This window comes from Melospiza georgiana, chromosome 5 (genome assembly GCF_028018845.1).
Source record: "Melospiza georgiana isolate bMelGeo1 chromosome 5, bMelGeo1.pri, whole genome shotgun sequence".
Lineage (NCBI taxonomy): Eukaryota > Metazoa > Chordata > Aves > Passeriformes > Passerellidae > Melospiza > Melospiza georgiana.
The window spans coordinates 17,047,820-17,075,160 of NC_080434.1; the positions used below are offsets into that span (position 1 = coordinate 17,047,820).

The following is a 27,341-nucleotide window of genomic DNA, read 5'->3' on the forward strand; positions in this document are numbered from 1 at the left end:
GCCTGAAAGCTGACAAAACACGAGCCCTCCTTCTGCTCTTAAATTCCCATTTGCTCTTTGGTGAGATTAAGATAACCTGTGTGGCTGGGCCTCCAGCGGACTGAAAAATATAATTTTTATGCATAATGCTTGTGACACACTTCAGATGAACATGTGGAAAGGATAACGATTTCTTTACAGAGAGGACTACATGTGTGCAGACATCAGGCCAACCTATTTTACCTTTGCTGCCTCTCTCTGCACAAAGTGCCATTTCAGCCCAATGGCCTCCTTGCAGAGACCACATAAAGGGTTATCAATTACTGCCAGCTTCCTCATCTACCGAGATGTCTTAAACAGCTAAGGCACGAGAATCCATGTTCCTTCTGTGTACTACACTCAGTATTGCCCAGATGTTTGAGCTTGAACTAACCACTGAGAAAAGAAAAACTCTGCACCACCTGCAGAGTCATTTCTGACCAGACGTTTGCCAGGCACAGCAGGTCAGGGAGCATCAGAGCCCAGGAGCGTGAGAAGGTGCTGGCCCTGGCCCCAGTGTGCTGGGAGGTCGCGCGGCCGCGCGTGCTCCAGCTGTGCCCGCGCCGGCACACAGCCTGCAACGAGCATCACCCGGCCACGGCCACTGAGCCACACTGCAGGCTAATGCTCTGCTTAATTGGTCCCAGCTGGAAGCTGCCCCGTGCATGCCAGCGTGTTTAAGAAAGCAGGTCTACAGGAGAGAAGACACCAGAGTAACCAATTAAAGGAAAAAAAAAAACCTATTTCCCTTCCCCCTCTTTCCCAGCCCTAAGCCATGGAAGTTTGTTTTATTTTTAAGAAGGACTGTTTCTCACTGTTAATGAAATCAACTTGAGAATAAGGTTTTGCTGTTGGTATTTCCAAGTCTAGTACTGACAGCATTTGTGGAGATAGTTACAGAGACCTAGTTAAATCAAGTCAAGGCTTGCACCTTTATTTCTTCTTTTTTGTTATGTGTGGTTTTGGGCTTTTTTCTTAAAAAAGAGGAAAGAAGTGACACCAGGAAACTCTTCAACCAGTTCAAATCCAAGTTTATTAGCCTGTAAAAGTCTGTTTCCACACAGTAATCATAATAAATGAATGAATGTTTATGGAGCGTAGCATAAAAATATATGGAGTCAGCCATAGGTTGGAGTTTATGATTGCTCACAAAAATTAATCAGTAGATCACATGGCATTGCATCAGAAAGGCAAATCAGTCCTAGGAATGCAAACAATCAGGATAAAAAGGCAAAACAAGTAAGAGCAGAGTATCAGAAAGCAATAATTAATTCACAGTTCCTAATGTGGTGACAGATTTTGCTAGATCAGGTTATTTACTCACTGACTCTCCAACAAAAGATCGAAAACCAGTTGTAATAATTTTGCATTAATCTCAGTCAACATATCAGCTGCTCAATTTCACTATCAATCTCTAGGTTTGACCAATAAAATGTAGGTATGTAAGAAGAGACTAGGTATCCTCAACAGCCCACTCCTTCTCCTGCAGCCTGGTGGCCACCAACTCTCACAGCTACAAATCAAAAGCTAATGTGAGACAAGTGGGTTGAGATGTTCTAGTCCCTGTCTGGACATGTAAAAACCTTCTCTCATCTTAAAAACCTTCAGCATGCTACAGGCTGCTCAGTTCTGGGGAAGTTCACCTCTCTGCTGGGCATAGCAAGCCTGACCCCCTGCCTGGGAAGGGTGTTGGACCCCTGCCATAAACCTGTGTGTGTGTCACACGTACCAGGGAGGGGCGGTGGGAACATCCCCCATGGCTCCTGACTGCTTTAGTGCTGATGTTCTCTAGGATTGTGACCAATTGCCAAGCTGAGCTATGGACTCTGCTCACCAGCTGCATCCAATGCAGAGAAACCCCTGTTAGGAGATTTGAGAAAGCACCAGGAGTTTCTGACCTAGAGTAACCCTTCTGTCTTTTCCCAAAGGAAAATGTCTAGCCAAAAAGAGATGTATTTCTTCTGATGCTTTGGCCTTTCCTGAAGAAGTGCAGAGGGTTGGTCTTATTAATTCCATAAAGAGAGCAGACTTAAAAGAGCAAGAGAAGAAAGGTGGTTTCTTCTCAAATGTAGGATACTTATACATGTCATAAACCAAGCTGGGGAGAATGGCACCGAATAACTAATCCAGGCTCTGGCTGACATCATGACACCTGCAGATCCTTCTACCAGAATTCTGAGTTATTTTCTATCAGAGATCCTTGACTCTGCAAGTCAAGGCCCTGTATAGGCCAATCAACCCACTACCACAGCATCTTCTGTTATAGGGAAGTCATATTACATGAAGAAGCACCTTCACAGTTGGTTGGGAAATTAACCCATTAAGGCTGACTTCTAAAACTTGTTTTTCAGGAATGGGTGGTAGCATGACAAATTCTTCCTGATTATTACATTACTAATAATGTGACAATCCTTTAATATCATCTGAGAACTTAGAAAAGCCGAGAAAATCTTCCAGAACATCACAGTTTCTTTAGGCAATCTAGATCTTTGTCTTGCAAGAATAACATTTTGCTGCCTGCATTTCCTTTATTCTGCCTGCCTTGGGCAAAATGGCTCTGCTGAAGCACCCAGCCACCCAGCTGAGTGTATCCACCCTAAAAACCAAACAGCAAACCAAGACAAACCTACAAGGGGGAGCAGATCCTGCAGCACTTCGTCTTTCTTTCCTCAGCTAGATACAGTGGTTTCAAAGATCATTGTATGTTCTGCAATTATTACTGAGAAGAAGAATAATTTCTTTCCTTTATAGATTTTGGGGCCATCTATCCATGCTCAGTGCACACTGGTAACTGAGTAGATCCTTACAGTGAAGTAAGATCAAACTCATGACCAAGCCTCCTATACAATATCCTCAATTTCCACAAGCTATCTGGTAAACCCCATGGGAACATGGGGAAGACTGGAGCCTCCCAGAAGGCACACTGCCCTGTATCACTAGACTGTTCATAATTTCAGACTTGTTCCTTGGAAATATATAAGAGAGCATTGACATGGCTAGTGGCAAAACCAAATTGAGCCCAACACAGCCTAGAAAAACTGAGTTTCCACCCAAAAGGGTATTTTCCTTTCTTTAATAGGTTTAGAAATAAGTTTGTCAGCTTTGGCTTTGAAGAATTACCTGCTTCATGACTGGGTTTTTACTTTTAGTTGCTTAGTTTTGTTGTTGTTTTGTTGTTTTGGGGTATTTTGGTTTTTTAATTAAAAAATAAAAGCTAAAAAAAAAAAAACTAGAGGTAGTTTTAAACTGCAAGGTTCATATCTGGGGCGAGTATTTCTTCAGAGCTGAGGGACGTTTTTCATTCAGACCAGTATAAAACAATACTTGAGGGGAAAAAATGTTGAAAGAGAAAGCATTAAAAGAATAGGAACTCAGAGACCTCTTCCTGCCTCCAAATCGACCATCTCATGAAATGAGTGTATTTCCTCCCTGTGAATTCTACATTTAATCCAGAGAGATCACTGAGTATGCCTGAGCAACCTGGCAGCCCTTTTCCTCCTCTTCAAACAGACCTCAAGATTCATTCTTGTCTAATGAGCGGTCTACATCTCCCAAGAACATCTATCCTTATGGATTTCGATGAGAGCAGACAGGATCAGTGGAAAATCCACTTCTGTTCCTTTTTCTTTTGTTACTTTCTTGAAAAAACAAAAGGATACACCAAGGCTCCCCCTGGAAAATCAGCTGGCATTGAAAGCATCTCACAGACTAAAGGACCTACCTCGTTTTTCAAACTCGTTCAAAATTCTGTTTTGGCACCTAAGAGCTGACTTTCTGTTGATTAAAGGAATAGTCACACAAAAATGACGTTTCAAATTTCACCAAAACCAGATTATGTGCCTGTCACAAACCTTCCCACCTATCTGAAGTTGCTTCAATGCCGGCAAGGAGTATGGGGAAACAAAATGTCAAGAGTAAAACATTTCCTTAGCTATGTATTTGAGTTTTGAGACAGGTAGAGAGCTGAACTTTGAACTGAGAAGCAGTAAAACAGAAAGGAAGGTAATGTTGTCATTCTCTCACAAACCGTATTTGTAATTCCAAGTACTTCAACAGCAATGGGCTGATCTACCCTCAGGACTACTGTTTGTTGCAAGAGCTACAGATGAGATTTCACCTTTGCATGCTTCTCCATACAAAGCTAACTGCTAATTTATCACACCACCCTCACTAGTCCACTCTTTTTATACAACACAGGTCTGCACTAATGGGTTTAAGGCTTTCTGTAATCAGCTTTGCTCTTACTTCACTAACCTTTCAAAGCCTCAAAATCTCCAAGTAACATTCCTAGTCGAAGAAAAGGCAGTATTTTTTCCTGCTATTTTAAAAAATCCAGAGTACGATGTTACCTTCAGTTATACAACTTATGGGGTTTCCATCAATTGCCAATTGAGAAGGAATAAGCTCTGTGGCTATTGTACCATCACTTCATAAGCATTCATTCCCACACGCGAGACTGAGGTCAGCATTTGGACCTTCTCGCTCATTTTGAGGGTTCTTTTGTAAAAGAGGTTTTCTTTGTTTAAGATCCCACAAACAGGACCTGTTTATGGAAAAAGAGAGATATTTTGAATACTAAAGTCCTTTATTCAACAACACAGAAATATCACAAAAAACAACTTTACTGGGCAAATTGAATGTTTTTATACAGTTTTGTACATGCCCCATAAGTGATTATTTTTTCATAAATACACTGTTTTCCAAAACTGTTTTTTTTTTCCATAATTGCACAAGCATACATACACCTTACACAAATATCTATTAGAAAATTTAATAGATAACTGCACAGTTCAGAAATAGGAGAACACTGTGGAAGGAGTACATTTCTGTGGCCCATGTTTCTGAAAATACCCTCCTAGTTCCCTGCAATTGTGAAAATGGAGTACTTTCTAACATAGGAGCTGTCTTTTGTTCACTAAGAATACAGTAGAGCTCAGCGTGAAACTGCCAAATTTAATAAAAACAAAATCTGAAACATTTAGCTGTTACATGAGAACCCACTGTTTGATATCACTATGCATCTAACCATGATCAAAGACCCACTACTGCTTTTTGCTGAATGCATTCGACCCTGAATGGTATGTTCATTTAACTACTTTCTTTCTTCATTATTTGATTACAGATATAGCCCGTTTAAAGACTTTACATTCTTCAACATTAATTGTAGGACTTACATACCAGGGGGTCTGTACAAAAGGGAGTATTTTCCCTCATAGGGAGGGTCTGTTATTAATTGACTGAATGGGTACGTGTGCCTCCCTTTCAAGCTTACCATTTTTCATAAGTTTATCTGGGGTATGCCAAAAATGCTTCCTCTAGGCTTAGCACTCACTCACACCTAGAAGACAGAGTTCTGCTATTTTTTTTTTTGCCCACACCCTTTTTTTTTTTTTACTTTTCACTGTGAGAATGAAGAACGGAGAAGAATACAAATTTTCACACTGGAAAACAGTATTGGACCTTGTGAAAAGCACAAATTTGGTAATTAGAACTTGACAATAATCCGACTGACAACTATGTATATAAATGGGGAGGGGTGGGGAGAGACAGGCCAGAAAATGGATTTCCTTCTTCAAACATCACTAATTAAAATGCTCTATGCACACTACATCATATTAAATACTGTTTCAGCAGAATCTAAAAACCTGATGGTGCAAAGCAACAACCTCTGAAATGAAAACCATAAGGGTAAATCAAAGAAAAATCACCTCTGGTTCATTTTCAATAATTAACAGGTATGCTTGTTTGTGTGTTTAACAATTTTGGATTGACATGTAAAACACCAAAATTACAATTTACAGATACAGCAGTTCTTTAAAACAAAACAACAAAACAAAAAAAAGAGGAACCACAAGACATGCAACATTAGGGTATTAGACAGTAAGTACATTGCTATGAGTATCTTTGTACACCTAATGTATCCTGAACTTAACTTTGCCTCTGCTTCTATAAGAGCAATGAGAGTTTTCCAAAGAGCAAGGCAAGCTTACCAGCCAGATGTGCAAATAAGGCTTCAGTTTGTAAGTCAATCAGCACTTTGGTAGAGAAGACCTTGCAGAGCTCATATTGGTCTAATGATCAGTAACAGAGGCCCCTAACCAAAAAGTCTCCAACACAAAAAAAAAAATCCATACACAGCTGCCCTACAAACAGACACAAAGCTCATTGAATGGGCATTGGATGAGTATACAACTGAGGATCTCAAAAACTGTCAGAGGGACACCATGATAGAAGCATTTTAAGCATGACATTCCACCTCCGAAGCCATGTACGTGACGTCGTACGACGCAAGGACACTGACACATGCACTGACCCTAAGCTGAGGACGCAGGTGTAAGCCCAGCCCAACTGTGCCCTCCAGTTACCCTGGGTCACCCACGCTCTGCCCGGTCCTGCTGATGAACACATGTGACTTCAGGAGGTTTCTCTGCCTCCATCCCCTGGTCTTCACTTTCTGGGCTGTTCCTGACACCTACCAGCCCTCGCTTGCCAAAGCTGGCGTCTTCCCCACCTGCACAGTCCCATTGGAGCATTCCCAACCCATCCCTCGTGCTTCATCAAGTAAGTGTGACCAGGGGCCAAAGGCTGAAGTACTTAGCAAAACCCTGAAGAAAGTGCTGAAACAGTAGGAGATTTACATGTGCTGTGCAACATTAATTGGTTATTTCCATGCCCAGCACCTTGTTTGTGAAACTACTGGTAGGCCTATCTTGTATAAAATTATAAATCTATCAGATACATGGCACAACAGCATTCACTTACTTTGGTGGCATGGCCTTCTCACTCGAGAGTGGTATGACAAAGCCAAGCGATAAAAAGTGATGATCGACTGATAATAAGTACCCCTAAGTAAAGAATTCTCCTTATTTTTTATGGCATGTCAGCTATATCCCTCTGTGTGCTGCCTTTCCATGGTGTAGACATTTCTTCCATACAGCTAGAACAGGAAGAAGAACGGCAAAGCATTTTTTTAAGGGCTTAAGGGACCAGTCATTCAGCAAAGCCGAGATCAGTGGACCAAGAAACATGTGGGGAGAAGTGGTCTTTTTTTTAAAGCACAAAAATAAAAAAAAATCTTTTTTATACCGCAAAAATATCCAGGCTCTCAAATGAGCACAAGTGCAAGTGAGACCTAAACCAGTCCAACTGTCAAAACTCACTTAACTGTGAAGAGCTCCACCAGAACCAAAAATATGGCAATCCACTTTATAAAATATTTACTCCATTGACTGAAAATGTTACATAAGATCTTGTAGGTGAAGGGTAATTAAACTGAGTCATCATTTTTCCTAAGGTCCCATACTCTGGTTTGTATCCTAGAACAACCTTTATTTAAATGACTAGTTTTGCACATTTGCCTACGCTGGGCACAGTGAAAAATGAGTCAGACACCAGACAGCATTTTTGGAGAGATACCCCTCTGTAAAGTTCCTTTGGAAGCAATGCAAGTGCACAAACCACTATTCTAATATAGTGCTTGAAAGATTAATTTTAAGTGTTACGTCTTCCCCTCTCACAACACCACAACAGAAGGTAATTGCTAGATGCATCACAATCTTTTTATCTTGGAAAACTTGGCATCAAGTCTCTATGGAAGGATGCATGGTAAAACAGTGCTGCTGTTGCTGCTGCTGCTGCTAAACAACTAGCAAAATAATAGTTAAAGCTAGAATTTATTGCTCCGGATTCAATTTGCAGAACCACACTGTTGTGTACAAACCGTTTATCTCCATTGATGCTCAGACATGATTGTCTCCTTGTGTCTAAACACACAAAATACAAGCGGCTATCTGTACAGTTTACAGTACTGAAACACATATATTTGAAAATGAAGTATAGATATGTTACTTTTCAAAGATACATGACTTTATAGCAGGGGTTTACCCAAACTTTTTTTTTTTTACAGCCACTTTAAAAATAGACAACAACTTCACTAGTATAGCTAAGTTACATCAAAGAAAGAATCGGTGTACTGAATGTGAAGAAGCTGGCCAATTCCCCAGGCTCACAGGTTTTTGTCTTTTGCTTTTGAGGAAACCCCTATACATAAATGAAAATAGTATCTGAGTATATTCTTCAATGGTGGACTAAGCAGTTTCTTAAAACAAGACTTTAGCTTTCCATTCACTTCGGACTGCCTCGAAAATAAGATACACTACTGCTTAAAAGAACCATCGGAATGCTTCAGCGCTGGGAACAGGTGTTCTCTAAAAAAAAAGCAAGAAAACAAGTTAAGCTTTCTTTTGTGGCATTGGCATACTTGAGTTCTAGTTGTTCTTTTCCTTTACATTTTAGGCATACTTTCAGTTATCTAGGAACAACACGATGCCTCCCATTGCTTGACAATTAATAGAAACATCCTTCTCCAAACACACACCATTTTAGGATCACACGCAATACATCGTACTCAGTATGTAACACACCTAACACGCTAACTTCTCCTTAGTTTGTTAACAAGGTAGTCATGAAAATGTAAACATTTCTAGAAAAAATATTTGGAAAACAGACAATGCTTGTAGAATGACTACAGGGTTGTACAATGGTTCCTGCCTTGAGCCGGCATACTGGGCACGCAGTTATGGCTCGGTGGGTTTTGGGTTAAACAGACGCTTTGGCAAGACCATGCTCGAGACAGGGGAGTAGCAAAGGCCCTGCTCTGTCACTCAGAAAGTGTGCTGTGTCTGCAGACACCTCAGGAGGAGAGGCTGGCATTTTGAAACCTCACCTTGTCCCACATTTATGTGGCAATGCAGAAAGAACTGAAAACACATCCATGACTTCATTCCAGTGAGGGAATCGTTGTGCTGATTTAGGGGTGCTGCCCAGACCGCCCTTGTCCTTTCTTTCACACATGTGCAGAACCTTGGCTTACACAGAAACAGTCCTGTGTAAACAGAGCTACTGCCCCCCTCCTTCCCCCACCTGCTGCACCCTGAAAATGATACCCACTTGCACCCAGGTGCCTCCATACACATTTGAGTAGCAGCAAATTCCCTTCACAGCTTTGAAGTACAACCTACATGAGAGGCTGAAGGGACTGAGCCTGCAAGGGCTGCGTCACTTTTGTGAGGAACTTCTCATCCTCAATTTCCTTCAGTCAAAAGATGATGAAAACACCCTTGAACCCATGCATCTGGACCCACATCTCTTTCCTCCAGAATTAATAACTGCCCTGTACAGGAAGGGGAGAGTGACACTAACCCTAACATGACACTCTATCAGTCTGTCCCAGCTTACAAGTATTTGTTTCATTAAGAACTACCCACAAAACAGTAGTGTTACATCTGAAAAAAAAATCTCCTAAAAGCAAAGGTCTTGAAATTTCCAAATGAATATTTGTAACAAAGAAGTTCTCATGGATGTTGCTGGTGCACATTTAAGTACATGTCTCTTTTTGAAAGAGTTCTTTTTTTGTTTCAGGGAAGACCTTCTTAATGTTTTCTTAGTTTTTCCATAAAAATCCAACAGACCATGGATCCTGCAGTGTACATGTGCATTGTACTTAGTGTCAAAATATTACTTTCTGAATTCCAGGGAACTGCTCAGTAGTATGGCATGTATTTTTTGTTGAATAATTAGCCAAGTTTAAGATAAACAGGCTCAAGCAGTACACAGCTTCTCTCTTTGTAAAAACCGCATGAAAGGGGAGCTGTTATTGTTATGTTTATTGCTTCAGCACTTGGAAATACCAGAGATCAAAATAATTCTGCTGTATTATCAGAACTCTGACCTGTTGTCAATTCAATATCCACTCCCCCTCCACAAATGTTACACTTCAATAAATCATCTGAAAATTAACTTCCAAGGACAATGAGCTGATGTGTTGAATACAACCACCTTGACTAATGTGAGCTCTCTTTGTGTTGATGGTGCAAAAGTAGGAATTGCTCATATCCATCTTTACCAGTCCCTGCTCTGCTCGTTTATGTGAGGTGAGCATGAGCACAAGTAGTGACAGAGCACGGCAGCCCTCGCACCCAGGCACGCTGAGGAGAGCTAATGCAATTTCTAGACCATCCACAGCAGTCTGTGTGGGCTGTAAGATGGCTGCTGAGAGCAAGGTTTACAGATTTATAATTTATAAAGAGCTTGGCTGCAGAAGAGGCTGGAGTTTGGAATGGCAGGAAACAATCGTATGACTAAATTGACCTCAAAAGAACAGTCAAACATGCAAACTTATTAAACTCAATACATTGTCTTCACTTGAAAACTAAATGTAATATTCTGCTGTGGGTCCATCTGCCTGAACACAAAACCACAGCTAGACAGAGAGATTTAAAGACATAGTGACTGAGACGGCTTTTATTTATTTTCTAGCCACATCAGGTTGAGTTACTGTCAGACGTTGTCATATCAGCTGGAAGTAAAGGTGCAATGTCTGATTAAAAGGTCATTCAGACCTTTAAATGCACAGAACAGTATTTTTGAAGGGCAAGGCTGTGGTTTAATATGTGTGCTTTTGAAAAACTGCAAGAAAAGGAATTTTTGCATCTGTGTACCAAGTTCTAATTAAAGATATACATTTACAATTAAATATCCATTGTGCTAACTACCAATTTGGGAATGAATTACTAATCCACCCTTAAAAAAAAAAAAGAAAAAAAAAAAGAAAAAGAAAGAAATCTTTTAAAATTGAACAGCTATATCAAGTTAAATGTTAAATCCTAGCCAGTACATGCAATGAAATCCATACATTTCACCACTCCAAGGGTCAAGGTTATTTGCAGACAAAGAAAGGCCTTTCAACCGATTTAGAGGTTCAGCACACCAACACAAAAGTTTAAGTGTAATGACCATCAACTGCTTGGCTGTATAAACCCAGCACTCCCAGCTGGGGAATCAAACTCTCAGTGAGATTACAGTGCATTTCTGGATCTCTGTGCTGCCGGTGGGGAATGGTTATCCTGAGTGACAGGAAAGACAGATCCCCCTGGAAGCCTGGGGAGGGGTGGTGAGGAGCAGAACCAGAGTTGATCAGCGCAGCTTTGCTGCAGAAGCCTTCACTGCTCGTGCCGGTGCAAATGCTGACAAACGGCAGCCTTGCTCTCAGGAGGATGCTCAGAAACCTGCAGCCCTGGCTTCTCCTTGCAGGTAATGCCATAAAGCATGGCACTGGAGAGGATTTATCCCTACACAAACCCGGCATGAAATGTCCTCCACACTTTCAACCTTTCCATTCTGCTCCCTATGTGCCAGCTTTCACTGCAGAAGTAGTAGCTCGAATATTTGAAATCAGAAGATCTAATTATTGCCTAGAAAAATGAGTTTCATATAGGGAACCAAGCATGCCACATTTTTGGAGAAAAGAGGTAAAAAACAGGCAATGGAAACCAACAGAAAATCTCCTCAATTAAGTAGAAAAATTATACCAATGTATCTGTCTGGGTGCTCCACAGGGAAATGTAAAAGCAGACCCTGGCTGTACACAACACATAAAAAACAGCATGCTGGCAGGAGCTGTAAATTCCTCACCAAAGTCTGTTTCAACACTTGCATTTTCACAGCAAAGCACTCAGTAAAGAATGATGCCTCCCACTGCCCTCTGGGGTGACCGACTGAAGGAGGCATGGGATGCCAGACAGCAGGATTTGCTCATCCAAGGCCCGCCTGCTTGCCCAGCCCAGCCCTTGGTGAGCTCAAGCCTACCCCATCTGCCAGAGAATCCTCTCTCCTCGGCTCTCTGAGTCTCACACTCACCTGAAAAGTGTGATACAGATAGAAGGAATCAGGAAAGTTGGCTGCACCTGCTTGGAATGCTGCTGCTGCTAGGGTGCAGGAAAAATTCAGAGCTATCCAACCAAGACTCACTGTAAGTCACCTTTATCACTATTTTCTACAAGGCTAGGGAATCATTTGAGGTGAACCATATTCAGAAATAAAATAGAATAATAAAATATATCAGAGCACTACATGATTATGACCTAATACTTTACCAATGTTAAAAGATATTGCATTATGTAAGAATCCTTTGATGTCTGATCCATGAGCAAAAATCCTGCTCTCATTCAAGTAAACTCATATGTTGGCTACAGCAAATTATTAGCCAGATGTGGCACTCCTCACTCCTCTTGAGAAGCCTTGGAAGCAATCCAGCTCAACAGAGGGTCTTTGGGAAGTCTACAGCAACTGAGCTATGTCCAACACAATCTTGGCTACCTGGTGGTCTTTACAGAGACCTATCCAACCACAGAAATACACAGCGCGTTAATGAATCAGAAATTCACATGGCAAATGACATCAAACTGGTAGATTTCCCAAAGCAGCAGGACTAGCAACACAGGGAAAAGTGAGCTTACCAAGATCTGCAGATAACAAAACATGAGCTGCTCAAGTTGGAGTGCAATCCCTCCTTGAAGTGCCTTGCACAAGAGGAGTAGTTTGGCCTGGTAAGTTATATACACCTATATTAACGTATATGTGTGTGTCTGTGTATATCTCAATATATCTATATATATTGAGAAAGAGATATATGGTCAGACATAGAGAAATCTGGTGCTCTATGGTGGCAAAAACAATTCAGCTAAAAAGTCCTGGCCGCTGCATGAAATACAATTTGAATCAATCAGCAGCCCGGCCCAGCAAACACTGACCACCACTGGCCATAAACCAGTGCATGTATGCTTTCCTTACACTGTGTGAATGCAGGCTATGCACCTCATCAGTCTCACAGAGCCCACATGACTGCCAGCAGGAAAGCAAACTGGCCTTTACTTCATGTCACACCTTGCATTTCTAGTGCCACAAGCTAATTCAGGTGTCCGACAGTCACCCTGGAAATGACATCAGCATTGCTCATACATAAACAATACAGACTCTGGTGTAAATTCAAAACTTGCTTTCCATCCCCAATTTCCCTCTCTGGAAAGACTCTTCCCCACACAAGAGCTGGGCTAAGGGCACTCAGGGCAGTCCTGAGACTGTACAGGCACAGTCTCATTGCTGGAATGACAGTCACAGTCACAGTCTTACACTGACACAGACAATCACAGTCTTACACTGTGATGGGCTAAAGCCTAGCAGAGGGATGTGGTCTCCTGACCTGCAGAGCACCCTAAGATCATAGAATTATTTGGGTCAGAAGAGCCATTATAGATCACCTCCAACTCACCTGCCATGGGCAGGGACACCACTCATTGCACCAGGTTTCTCAGATCCCCATCCAACTCAGCTTTGAACACTGGCAGGGATGAGGCACCCACAGCTTCCCTGGAGAGCCTGTTCCAGTGCCTCACCACCCTCAGCATAAGATGTTTCTTCCTAATATGTATCTAAACCCACCTTCCTTCAGTCTAAAGCCATTTCTCCTTTTCCTACCACTATGTGCCCCTGTAGAAAGTCCCTCTCCAGTTTTCTTGAAGGCTCCCTCTCGGTACTGGGAAGATAACCATCTCCTGAACCACAGAGCATCAGCATCTCCTGACACACAGGAAGGCAGGTGGAAGATGACATCTGTCCTGCACCAGCCTGTTCTGCCACTGGCAAATGCAGTCTGGACAGCATCTCCACTCCTTACTTGCCTAAATGCTAAGCCAACCTGAGAGGAAAGAAGCCTTTCAAAGTATCTGCAGCCCACTTTGTTCCGCTCATAAATATACATTACCTACAGCAATGACTTTGGGGAAAACCTCATGACGCTCAGATTCAGCTCACACAGTCTCCTTGAATGTTTTTCTTCAGGCAAGGAGGCTTAGGGGCAAGAAACTAGTGTGTGAACTGCATCCCCTGGAAATGCAGAAGGAAAAAGCAGAACCCAGTGTGTGGCACGTTTCTCCCAGCTGCTGCACTGCCTGTCCTGGAGGCATGCCAGGAGACCCACCACGCTGACCCAGCACCGAGGGGCCAGCTGTGGCTGCAGGAGGATGCGTGGATGAGGCTTTGGCACACATGCACACCAGCTGGCACAGGGGAGCTCCGTGCAGAAATAGCCCTCACACTCCTGGCATCCTCTCACCCAGCCACAGGCCCACGGGAGGGATGTGCTGACCCAGCTCTGGATGAGGTGTGAAATAGTCCACGAAGCTGCTGCTCCCCACAGCTGCCAAAATCCCTGGCTGCCCACCAATGCTGTGCTCCTGCTTGCTGCACGAGTTATCAGGCAGTAACAGATGTCCTCTAATAACAAGCTTACTATTGGACTTAGCAGATAAAAAGGGACATGTATGCTGGGTCAGAAGTTTGGTGGTGAGCTTTCTTCCACAGCCCACCTTAAAACATCTCTCCCCATACCTGAACTACAAGCCTGTCTCCCTTCATACCAAGGATGAGATTTAACATTCATTTTAAAAGTCAGCTTTATTTGCTCCGAGAGGACACGCATCTGCGTGCTGGCAGTTATTTTTCCACTTGCACTGCATATCTCTCAGGCTGTATTTGAGACAAACCAGATTTAGAACATACCAGATTAGGAAAACTCATTTGACTTTCTCTGCCGCCAGCTTCACCGAGTGAAAAGTAAACCTTTGCTACAGGACATTGCAAGTAGAAATTTTTAAAATGTACTCCTAAGTCAGGGTCATGGTTTGAAAACCCAGCTCTTCTCAAATAGCTCAGAGGTAACCTCAGGAGATTTCAGTGGAGTCAGCTGGGGAATAAAGCATTTGTGCCAACGGCCACGGAGACCTGCCACTGTACAGCCAGATCCTGCCACTTGGACTTGACATCAGCAGCAGGCCATAGCTCCCCAGCCAAATCAATAGGATTAGTCAGAGAAGTAATGTGTTTCTCCATGGAAGAAAAAGGAGCAAAGGTATCCCTCATTTACATTCACTGCACACCACAATTTATTTTATATATTAACTTTTTTTTTCACTATATAGATGAGATCAGATTTGGGGGAATAGGGTCCTGATCTGAAAAAATGTGTAATGCCATTGGGGAAAACAGACGGCAACCATAGATCAGAAATCGTAAGGAATCTGGACTAATGCTGTCAAAGCAAAAACAGCTCAATCCCAGGAAATGTTAGTGATGGAGCCCCACTCTGTGCCAGTGAGCATCACCTTCAGCTCCAAGGGGAGCAGCTCCCATGCTCCACCATGCGCCTCAGCACCCCCAGGGGCCAGCCCGAGTCACTAAAGCACTGCAGGGGCGTGCAGAGGGTACCGGCACACAGCACATGGATGCAGGCAGAGCCCTGGGAAGGAACACACCTCCTCTGCCCATCCCCTGCCAGGCTGGAGTAGCTGCCTGTGGACGCCTTCCAGCACTCCCTCCCTTGTGCCAGCGCAGCCCTTTTGGCCAGCGAGCCGAGGGACGGAGCCAAGTCTCCACCTCTGCCGTCTCGCTCGCTCCCGAGGGGAGCAGGCTTGGCCGCAGGCTTCCCCGAGCCTGGCATGCCGCAGGCGGGCTGGCAGCAGGGGCCAGAGGGCCGGAACTCCTCCAGTCACCCGTCACCTGTCACCCTGCCCTGGGCTCCAGATGGCCGCGCTCCAGCTCCTCATGGCTTCCCGCCAAAGGACCGTACCAGAGCTTTGGCTTTTCGGGTGAGGGTTAGGGTTAGACATCTCGCTGTCAAAGGGATTCACCTTTCCTTCCCTATTTCTACACCTCTCTCGAGCAGTTCATGCAGTTCATTCACTTTCTCAGCTAGCCCTGTACCTGAGGCTGGAGCTGCTAAGTCTGCTGGAGTGCCTACTCAGCTTAGGTAACTATTTTGCCTTTTCCCATTTATTACTTGCATTCCAGCAGCATATGAAGGCCTCAGGCAAGGATGAGGGATCGTTTCTGCTGGTTCTGCCTGCCTGGCCTCTCAACCAGAAGGTCTGGCCTGTCTCCTGCTTTTTCAGGGAAAGGCTCATATAAGCTTTAGGAGTGTTACTTCAGAGACAAAGATGACACTAAGCAGGTCAGAAAAGATGTCATTCAGTGCTCTCATACTGACTGTGGGAATTAATATCAATAGTCAAATGCTTTATTAGCAGAAAGCTCTGTTACTGACAAAAGTTTTAGAGAGAAATTCTTGGATACAGGTTTGTTACCACCATGCAACATAAAACCCAAGACTCTACAATGCACAGGATACTAAAAATGAAATATCCACACCATTGCTCAGCTTCTGCTTTTGCCTAGGACTTGTCTGGTTACTTCTGCTGACTTCTCTGGCAGACATTATCAACTAGAAGTGTGCCTGCCTACTGCAATGGATGTACCACGTGCACACACCTCCCCCTCTCTCTCACACACACACTGCCATTCACCTTCTCCCTAATCAAATCTCTGTGAAGACCATCCATCAGCCCCTATCATTTATCCTTCCCACACACACCAGCTCACAAAACAGAATTATTCTTGTTAACATTCATTCCATTAATGAGAAATCCCTGCTGGTTCATCATCCAGTGGTACAAGTCTTTCCACTCACAGGCTGACGTCTCTATCATCCTCCAAACTGCTGCCCTGGGGTACAGTAATCTCTTACAGACTGGTCTCCAAGCAGAGGAGAGGCACGTTTCTTAGTACCAAACCTAAATTTAAATCTCTTTCCCTTTGAGCTGCTGGGGCTTCAGTATCTTTTCCTCCTGCATGGAACCTAAAATCAGCTATGATGCCTCATTGGCTAGCTAACTGCTTCTGTCCTTTGGGATTTTTCATATGCTGTTGATAAAAGAGCCAGTGAAAAATATATCCATTAAATTCTTGGTCTCTGCTTGCTTATTTCTTTTTCTGCAAAGCTTGCAAAAAAAAAAAAAAAGAAAAAAATGGAAGGAGAAATACAGAAATACATCACTCAAATGCAGCACTGAGCTGAGGGAGTATAACCAGCCAATGCCTAAGACCCATCACAGGTGCCAGTCTGGCTCTCTTGTAGCCAAGCATCAAGGTGAGCACCATGCATTGTCTGACTCGATGCAGGAAGAGGAGCAGCAACACTCTCACACAACAGGTCACCACAATTCCTGACTGCTGAGGGAGACATTAATACATTGTAAATGGTTTTGAATCCCATTCTTTCCCAAGTGTGTCTTCTGAAATTTGCAAGGATGACAATTAAGACCCATCTCAGTAATTATTTTCATGACACTATGACCTTCACTGGACTTTGACCTCCAATTTACTCTACATCAGCTTCCAAGTAACCAGCCAAGCATTTCACCATCTCCCAGAGCTCAGATGAACTGGTGATGTAGAGGGAATGAGTTTTACATCATTACTAAGATGGTGTAACTGAGTCCTCCCTCACCCCCTGCCATGTGGGCCACACAACCCTTCCAAATGTATTTTTCTTCCATTTTGTTTGCTTTAAAACTAAAGGCCTTTTTTTACTAGTACTACTCGCTTTGGAGATCACATATTTAAAAATGTATATCCTTTGTATATTCCTTGCCTCTCCTTTTCTGTTTCCAGCATCTTTAATTACTCTCCCTCTGCCCTCCTTGTAGCTTCTACACAGACTGTGAGAGCTCTTCAGCTCTCTTCCAAGCCTGTGACTGCCAAGGCTGCTGCACCCAATCTCCAATCTCCCATCACAGTTAGGATGTGTAGGACAGATGTCACTGAACTGCAGTTGTTGTGGGGTATTTTTTTCATGACAATGGGGCAATTTCTTTGTGTTAACATTGTGCCAGTCTGATACACTGTCAGGATGCTCCAGCTTTCCTAGGAAACACAGTACACACCATCAAGGAAGACCAAGAAGTCCTCGTGCAAGAAATCATCATTTTCAGCCTCTCCTTTGCAAGCTTCCCCTGTCTCTTTCATATCTGTTGGCTTTTCTGTGTGTATGCCTTTCTCATTTTCTTACCCCTTGAATAACTTGTTTGGAAGACCAGACTCCACCCATACCAAAAGTTCACCCTGATATTGAAATTCTCTCCACAAACTCCAGTCAATTTTTCAAAATTAATTTTAAAAACTGGTTTATGATATCCACAAGGACATGGGGAAATCCCTGCTTACCCTCATCAAGGTTCCTTTCAGCTCTGTGAAATCTTGGCCTTCCCCTGCAGAAGTTTTGGGAAGATGGTTACTGGTGAGCTCTTCAACTGCCTCACCTGAACACTAATTTATTACTCATGGCAGCAAATACACCTCATATTAGAGGTGTATACACACACTCTTCTTAGCAAGGGAAATGTCAGGGCATCTTCAGCTCTACCACTGCACCCTTCAGTGCTCAGGCTGTCCCATGGTAACTGAGTCACCCCTGTGGAGGAGCAGGCACCCCTGCACTGAGGCTTCAGACATTATAACCAACCCTCAGCCACTATGGGTTTCTCCTCTGTCTGAGCACTCTGCAGCTCTTCTTTCCTTCTCCTCTGCCCTCATCTTAACTGATATCCATCCTGAACTCCCTTGGATTTACCCCATTTTCTAGTATTTATTAAGTTCTTCTCTCCACCTCCAATTTTAATACTGCTTCTCCCCTCCTAAACCAGTGAATAATCTCTCTCATCTCTGTCTCAGACGGCTTTTTAGTCAAATATATAGAAAGATAACTTCTAGTCAAATGAAGTCTGATCCCAGCTAGTGGGGATCCTACGTAGAAGTACAACAGACACCATGACCACAGCAGTGTGAAGCAGAAAAGAATAGTGTCCTGAGAAAAGAGAGGTGCAAAGTTCTAAAATGCCCAACACTTCAGAGATTGAGATAAAGAGAAATACTGAGTAGAGCAAGGAAAAAATAAGATCCTATGGTGGGTATGGGAAAGGCACTTGATGAGTATGCTGCCTGACAAGAACACAGTATCCTGCATGACCCAGGCTGCCTTTATTCCTTTTATGTTCTCGTATCTCACTTGGCACCGCTGTCTGGTTAAAGAGGAAGGACCAGAGAAACTCTGGAAAACTGCAAAAGAATTAAACAGGCTTCACGCATACCTGGCTATGGATTTTTATAGTGTTAATTAAGAGGATGCCGAAGTGTTCCAGGGAGGAAAAAATACTCCCCATAATGTCTGAGAGTAGAAGTTAACAAGCCTGCTGGGATCTTTTTAGCCCCTGCAGAGCTAAGGCTTCAACATTATTAAATGGCTGTCGCATCTGAAGTACAGTGCAACATAACTCAACACACAACAGAAAGCACAGGAAGCCGAAATGGGGATGACTTTAGATTACACTGCAGAGTAATTCAATTTCAGGACAGGTGTTTGCATGTGACTGAACAAGATATGACTGTGGAAAACAATTGAAGTACCCAAAAGAAGAGAGAAGGCAGACATGCAGTCAGGGCTCTCAAATAGCAGAAAAGGTGTCAAAGGAAGCCGCATGCTTCAAGACATTGTGGTTCAGTGCAATCATCCAAGCAGATGAGCTACCAAAACCATAGGCACTACAGAAGCACAGAAATGCTTTCCCTGGGTGGTGGCACTCCTCAGGAGACATGGTGTCTGCTGCCAGTTTTTAAGCACATAGTTGGTGGCTTAGGAATTATTAGCCACCAGTAACAAGGCTGCAGTAACACAAGTTACATCCAAAAAGCTTATACCTATGCAAGTAGCAGCCATTTCCCATTGCAACCAGTGATCAAAAGGGTTATGCTGTATTTGATGAGCCTTTAAGGTGTACATTCTGGGTTTGCCTGCTTAGAATTATTTCACCAAGCCTAACCCTTAAAATATATGCATGTTAAGAGCTGGAAGACTACTAATTTTCTTTTTAACAATACAAATTTTTAGGGTATTTGGAAAAGACCTGTTCTTAGTCATTGCCAGACATAAATGCATGACACAGCACACAGAAATTACCATCAACTTTTTTTCAACTCTTTAGGGCACTTTTTTTTTAAAACCCAGAAAGCAGTACCAGGATGTTGTTTTCTGACAAAAAAAAAGGTTTCTGTTCCTTTTCTTTCCCCAGTACCAAGGGATTGCTTGCTGACATCCTAACCCATTCTCCAAGTGAGCAAGGTCTTCCCTGACTTCAGTAAAGATGTTAGGTATGCACTTAGCAAACAGAATTGCATGGAAAGTGACCCCAAGATCTGATAATACAAACATACATGAATAAGCAGGCAAAAATTGAGACTGTTCCTTACTCTTGCCCACCCCTAATCAGTGGCATGAAGCATGACATTCACATATCTACCAACTTAAACAAAGCCTCCTTATATGAATCAGTCATGATGTGTATAGTCTACAACAATTTGTACAAACACAGAATTGGAAAAGATTTTCCAAACATCCTGTAGCTGGCATAGGATTCCAAGTCATGATGGTTTTATGTACCTCTAACTGAAATATCTAGTTCAAAGTGACTGAGATGATTTGGAGGAAAAAAAAAACCAAAAAGAAGAAAAAAGACATTTATTATGCTAATTACTGCTCAAAAAAATCCCAAACCACCCTCATTCATCATCTTTCTCATGACACATGTATCTTGACCAGCCTAAACAGTGCATAGAGACTTCATTATGTCAGCTTAAAAAAATAGATTAAACAGTCACAACACTGAAATCCAGAGTCTGGCACAGAATCTTGATGTTCCAAGTGTATAACCTATACTAGTACTTAGAAAACCATGCAAAGAACCACTGAGTGCAATCAAAATTCAGAACCACTGCAACCAGTTAACCTCTCTTACCATACAGACAATTTCACTAGCAATCACAGTTCAATGATTTAAAGCAAGCCATTTTCAATGCAAGTAGAAAGCAGTGTGTGTATGAAAGAAGCTGTTAAATCCCTGACTAGCCTACAATTTTGCAAAATTTCTTCAAATGCTGTTCAGTTCAGTACCAAATCTCACCAAGAGACTTTCTTAGGCAGGAGTAACTTCAGTTTTGCCCCCCCTTAACAACAGCATGCGCAGTGTATCAAGCAGCCATTTATACTCGAAACTGAACAGTAATGTCATGGGGTTTGGGCACTTGCTCTGCTTTGCAAGTATCACACGACGAAAGGGACACAACAACACATGAAACAGTAAACCAGGCACCATCCAACCACATTTCAGAGGAAATCACTTGCACTCAGTCATCTGCCAGAACAGCAAGGAGACTAAAAGTTTGTCTCCTCTGGGCTCTAAACATGTTCCTCCACCCCATGACTCCCACCAACTGCAGCACATTCCTGCCCTGCAAGATGTGAACCTAAAGCAGAAGATTAACTCCCTGCAAAGAGATTTCTGAGCAACAGAGATCAGGGACTGGGGAGCAAATATGTAGCTGTTCTGGTCTCTGCTGGAGGTGGCAGTAGGAGACCTGGTGCTGCCCCAAGAACCTCCAGAGGTTAAACGGAAAACTCATCATAGAACGTATGCTTATCCCAGACATGCAGTATCTGAATGAAAGTGACAAAACCTCAAGGCAAAATGTCCAACAAAGGTCAGCTCTAGCTCTGCCTCTCACTTCCTCCCCTCCCTGCTCACACTGTCACAGCAGGAACATGCACCATGTTGGAAGCCCCAAGCACGACCATCACAGTCACCCAGTGAGGGCTCTCTTGTGGTGCTAGCAGCCAGTTCCAGCACCAGGCACACTCCCTCTAGGCTCAGGCCTGGGAACAGAAGAACAAGAGAACCCTGGCAGAGCACCAGGGTTACAAACAAGAGGAAAGAGGGGAAAAAACAGCTCTCAGGGCTGACCAGGGCTTTGCAGCCAACGCCAATGTAAATTGCGCTTGGGGCAGATGGCAGTTCTTGCTCCAGCTGTAAACACCCAGGAACAAGGACTGCTTTTTCGCCCTTTTGCAAAGTGTTTAACACATGCACACAGGGAGCCTCGGCCAGATGGAGGGGCACGAGACAGTGGCAGGCAGGAGAGACAGCCTGTCATAGAGCAGCCCTGCTGATGTTTGGGGATGAACAGCAACACGAGCTACAAGGTGGTCTTTCTTTCCACCTTCCAGTTAGCCCTCTGGATCGTGTTAGCCGCCTGCTTCTTATCAGACTTTACAGTTCCCCCTCACCACTGCTCAATTCCATCATGCCGTCACTTAACTTGTGCATGTAATTTAAAGCCAGATAGACAGCGGGGAAATTGCTTCCTCTGAGGCCCCTACTAATTGACCCCTATCCACAGAGCTCAGCAGTCTTCCCTTAACAGCGCTCGCACGCGCTACCGCAACACGAAGTGCAGGTTCGGAGGTTGCCAGCGCAGCCTCTCTCCCCAGTGGCAATGCCATATGGTGTTAAGACTTTCAGGATCAGACGCTGTTCCTGCTGAAATCAATCATCACAACCTATCCCTGGAGAAGGCCATCTCAAAATCCCACTGGCTTGAAGCGCAGCTCAGCCAAGTGCCTCGGATTTGGAGGCTGGTATTGACTCAGTCGGGTTGGTATGCAAACGCTCACTTTAATAGCGCACATATCAATTAGCTGGGCTGCTACAAAGGGAGCGAGTGGTGCCCGCTACGATGACAGCATGCCTAAACAGCTGATATTTCACATTTGGCAGGAGCCTTCAGCCACTGCCAACGCAAGTCAGCCTCTCTGCCTGAACTCGCTGTCACGCTAATGAAAATGAGCACTGGGGCAACTGAGATTCACACACTGCATGGGGTTCACTTAAAAGAGAGAAGGATGTGAACTACTACCAGGCACCTAATCTTCATAACCTGCAGCAGAAGTTACAGACATGTGCACCAATCAGAGGAAAATAAGTAGTCTCTATGGGTAAATAAAGATTATGTCTCTTTAAACCCATTGTAAATCTGAATGAACACAGAATATACATACACAAGTAGGCAGTGTGCAATGTGACGTCAATCTGATTTTTATAGATTTATTATTGCCGTACATAAAATTTCCTAGTAATAATAACATTCTATGAAAAATACTAGAGCATCGGGACACTTTTAATGTGAAAACAGTACAAGAAAAGTAGGAAAAAATAATTCAAGTGTTTTTAAAAAAAATGCTGGGCGAGAAGCATTCCATGAAAAATGCAAGGGTCAGGAACTGGAAAGCATTCACGTGATCTGTCTTCACTTCCACCTACTATCTTTGAGAGTTATATTCTATGCCTTCATTGCACCAGTAGAAGAGATTTAAAGGAAAAAGAGAGAAATGGTTTCTGTGAGGTCAGCCAGTTCACAGTTTATTGGTATTTTTCTAATTTTTCATTTGTTTTTAAACATGGTTCCACCCCCTGCTATAAATCCCCCCTGCACTTTGCAGCCACTGTCGAGCACAATTCACGAATCACCTAAGTGTGTAGTGGAAGGTGAGCCCCTCAATCCTTGATGCATAGCCATGGCTGTGTACCAGCTGAGGTGCCAGGGGACCATCCACGCAGAGTGATGGATTCCCCGGGAGCACAGGCCAGGAGTCACTCCAGGCACTCACTCTACAGGGAGGCTGCCCTTGCCCAGCCCCAACACCAACACCACTGCTGCAGGGCCCTCATGGAGGCCCTGTCACGCTCCGACACCCTTCCAGCTGGTGGCCACACAGCCACTGCTGCTGCACCTGTGCTGTAGACAGCCCTTCTGTCACTTTATTAATTTTAATTCTTTATAAAGAAGAAAGAAAGCATAAGGAAAACACCATGCAAATAAGTTATTCTTCCTCTCCTACTGACAAACCACACCTCTGTAAAGAAATTAGCCACATCCTGTGACAAAACTTTGTGATGGGCCATGACCTGCAGAGAAGTGATGCCTTACTGACATCTCCACAGCTGGAAAGAGAAACCTGTTTCCTTTGAGTCACAGTACAGAGACAGCAGAGGAGCTTTTGTGTTTACGTATCTGACGGAGCACAAACAGGAGAGAGTAAGTGGGGGAAAGAGAGAATGAAGAAAAGAAGTGAAGGCAGGTGGTTATGAGAGCACACAAGTGGCTAATTAAACCATGGGTTTTACTAGTCACAGTGGTTAAACAATTTTAATGGGAGGCATTCTCATAGCACGCCTGAAAAGTTTTAACACTACCAAACACCTTTGTAAGGAGCAAGGAACTTCTGGAAAAGTGCTCAGAGATGCACACAAACCCATAGGAAGATCTGATAATGTACAAATGTGTTTCTTCCAGAGATAGCTCACTTTCTGCACAAATCGATAAACCATCAGAACCTATCATTTATCACAAACATTTAATCCCAGCAGCACCCTGGTTTGCAAGCCTAATGAGGGAACTTGGAATACAAAGGCACTCTCAGTGCTGGGCAGTGTGGGGGGAATTCTCCATGCCTATAGTTCAGGGAGTCTCTTTTAGGCTATACTCAGCATTAATAGACCAGGTGTTAACTGTCCTTTTTGCAAACTTGCTACAAAACCAAAGGCATATTATTGAGAAAAACAAGAGCTGAAAACCCAGTCTAGTTTCTATCCCTGGGAAGCCCATCCTGGTTTTTGTGTTAGCAATGCTGGGTCACCATTCACAAAAAAAAAAAAAAAAATAGCTAAAAGGATGCAGAGCTATGAATTAAACTTTCAGCAAGGACAGTTCACTCTTGCAAGAAGGAATTAGTTGTTTTGATGAGGCTGGTTAGGAAAGAGTTAATACTATCAGCCAAATGTCAGTGAACCCCTAAATGTTGCTTTTGTCCCATGGCAGTGTCAATACCAACACTATTATCTCAATTTATTTAACACAGAACAAATTAATTGGCTCTAAGTGTTGCTTTTTCCCCGGAATCCCTCATCCCATCTCTTCTTGGAGAGAGCTCCTGCGAGCAATGAGCAAGGGAATAAACCGCTATGCAAACACACACAGGCACACACACACACACAGAGGGAAGTTACAATTTCTCACTTAGTTGCTGATTTCTGTGACTACAAGTCTTGGTGTCACCCGCCACACACTACTCCTCTGTACTAAATCCATCAACCTCGACACCTTCAGATGCATCCGAGATGTGTGTCGAACCAGCAACACTGTAATTTTTATAATGACAAGGAATTAAGTATGATTACTAGTCTTTCCTCTCACTTGTTCCCTTCCCCTAACGATACCATCCAATTGCCATTTTCCTCACGGTTGTGTATTTTGGTTCCCATTGTCTGTCGTACCCAATACAATAACCGAAATGTCTGCGACACGGGATCTGCCTGTCTCTGGTACGTCTAGCAAATCTGAAAGCCTGTTGTTACAGCTTTGGGGAACGCAATACATTGTCACTTCCGAGGAAACGTTGTAAAAATAACCGTACATACAGTTCAGCCAGAAATCAGTTCAGTCATACCTGTGCTATTCTTCCATTGTGTTTAATACACCACGAGCAGGTTACTTCATAAAAGACATTGCCAAAGAGATCACTTGGGTGCTTTCTCCTACTACTGGGCTCCGTGGCCCGTCGTCTGTCTGGGACACATTGCTACCAGCCAACCTGGAGAAGAACTTGCCATTGCTTTCCCTGAAATTCTGACAGTGAAAACCTGGTGTTCAGCTAAAACTTTCCCTTTCCCACCTCCCCGCTCCTACAAACCGCCCAGAATCGTCATGATTGCCATTAATTAAAAAAAAGAAAAAAAAAAAAAGGGAGAGAGAAAAATTTTTTAAAAATAGGAAGAAAAACAAAAAGGAACCAGAGAGCCAGCAGTCTTATGGGAACAGCACGGCAGGTAAACCAGGTTAGCATCGTTCCGTAACGGCCACGAGCTGGTGGGGCAGGGCCGGCGCCCCCCGGCCGTCCCTCCTCGGCCCGGGGCCGGGGGCCAGCGGCCGGCTCGGCGGGGCGCCGCGGGAGGCGGCGTTTCTCTTCCCTGCGGGGCGGAGAGGGGCGGGCGGCGGGGCCGCGCCGCGGGGAGCCGCGCCCGCGGCGGGGGCTCCCTCAGAGCCTGAAGGAGGCCTCGGAGAAGGGATGCTGCATCTTGAAGCTAGACAAGAAGCACTGGAGGGGCGGGGGCAGGGGGTTGAGGAGGGACGGCGGGAGGCTGGGGAAAAAGAAATCATCTCCTCTGACCTCTAACGAAGTGCCCGGTTTTTTCTTAAGCTCTTCACATTTCCTAAATTTGCAGATCTGGTGTCCCGTTTTGCGGTTCCTGCAACTGCTGCAGACTCCACAGTTGATGAGCCGCTTGCAGGGCACGCACACCCCGCAGCGTTTCCGCTTCTTCTTGGCGGGGTTGCCCGCCCCGGCCCCGGCCCCGCCGCCGGTGCCGCCGGCCCCCCCTCCGCCTCCGCCGCCACCGCCGCCGCCTCCGCCGCCCCCCGCGCCGGCGGCGGCGCCCAGGGCGGAGGCGGGCGAGGCCGAGGCGTGGCTCTGCGGGCAGTCCGCCAGGTTGGCGATCTGGAAGGCGCTGTCTGTGACGGCGGCCGAGGCCGCGGCGGGGGAGTGCAGGGCCGTCATGACGATGACCCCGGGGGGAAGGGAGAGGCCGCCCAGCGCCGGGATGGCCGAGAAGGTGCCGACGCGGTCGGGGAGGTTCATGATCTCGGCTTCGGCGGCGCCGCACTTGAGCTTGTTCATGCACTCGCCGGCCAGCGGCCGGCAGTGCTCGGGGGCGAGGGTGGAGAGGAAGTTGCCGTTGGCCATGGGCAGGGCGGGCTGCTCGGCCGGCGGGCAGCCGGGCTTGCCCAGCCGCTGCGAGTCGCTCCGGTGGTGCATGCCGCCCCTGCCGGCGTGCAGCGATGAGGCGGCGGCGGCGGCCGCGGAGGCGGCGGCAGCGGAGGAGGAGGAGGAGGAGGGTTTCCTCGCGCCGCCCGCCGCGCCGCCGCCGCCGCCGCTGCCCCAGAGCATGGCGGTGGCGGCGGCGGCCGTGGCGGTGTCGCAGTTCCAGGGGGACATGCCGATGCGGGCGGCGGCGGCGGCGGCCGCGCTGGGGAAGATGGGGGTGGTGATGCGGGCGATCTTGGCCGCCTGGGGGAAGGCGCCGCCGTTGGTCTTGTAGAAGGTGGCGAAGGAGCGGTACCTCTCCATCTCCGAGTTGTAATCCACAAGGCTGTTGAGGGCCCCCTCGGGCAGGTGGCTGTCCTTGGGCAGCCCCGGCGCCTCGGGGTTGGGGCCGCTCTCCACGCACACGTTGGTGTTCATGGTGGCCGGGGCGGGGGGGGGCGGCGGGAAGGGACGGGACGGGGGGGACTGGGGGCCGGGGGGAGAGGGACGGGGCGGGGGGGGTCGCTTAATCCTCCTCCTCCTCCTCCGGACGCATCCCCGCGGTCGGTGCTCGGCCGGGCAGCCGCTCCTCCGGCATCCTCACGGGAGCTGCCGCAGCTGAAACACAAAAAGTCATTTCCGAGGGGGTGCGCGCGCGGGGGGCGCTGACGGCCGCCCACGGCCACCCCGGGGAGGGGGGAGCACACCCGGCTGGGGGACACACGTCTCGCCGTAGCCGCGGGCACAGCGCTCGCAGCGCCCGCCCGGGTGGAGCAGACCCGGTCCCGGGACAAGCTGGGGGGCGGGGGACACGACACAGGGGCAGGGAGCTGCCCACCTACCAGCACCGGGAAAAATGAAAAGGCAGGGAGGAAGAGCGGGGGGGAGAAATAAATAAAAGGAATTA

General features: G+C 45.4%; 1 protein-coding gene across 1 annotated transcript; it reads right to left on the minus strand.

The window, feature by feature from the left end:
- Window positions 1–1,039: 1,039 nt before the first annotated feature.
- CXXC4 (CXXC finger protein 4) lies at window positions 1,040–26,872 on the minus strand. Its single transcript, XM_058024332.1, has 3 exons — window positions 26,073–26,872; window positions 25,802–25,985; window positions 1,040–8,225 (listed from the first exon to the last, which is right to left on the minus strand). The coding sequence occupies exons 1-3, from the start codon at window positions 26,870–26,872 to the stop codon at window positions 8,181–8,183; spliced, it is 1,029 nt and encodes a 342-aa protein (XP_057880315.1). The 3' UTR covers window positions 1,040–8,180.
- Window positions 26,873–27,341: the final 469 nt, after the last annotated feature.

Excerpts from the sequence above, each read along its gene's own strand:
- CXXC4 (XM_058024332.1), bottom strand. The coding sequence starts at position 26,872 with ATGAACACCAACGTGTGCGTGGAGAGCGGCCCCAACCCCGAGGCGCCG. Across the intron at positions 25,986-26,072 it reads TCGGCCTCGCCCGCCTCCGC|GGCCGGGGCCGGGGCGGGCA; the intron begins CCTGGGCGCCGC and ends CACCGGCGGCGG. Across the intron at positions 8,226-25,801 it reads AACCGGGCACTTCGTTAGAG|AGAACACCTGTTCCCAGCGC; the intron begins GTCAGAGGAGAT and ends CTTTTTTTTTAG.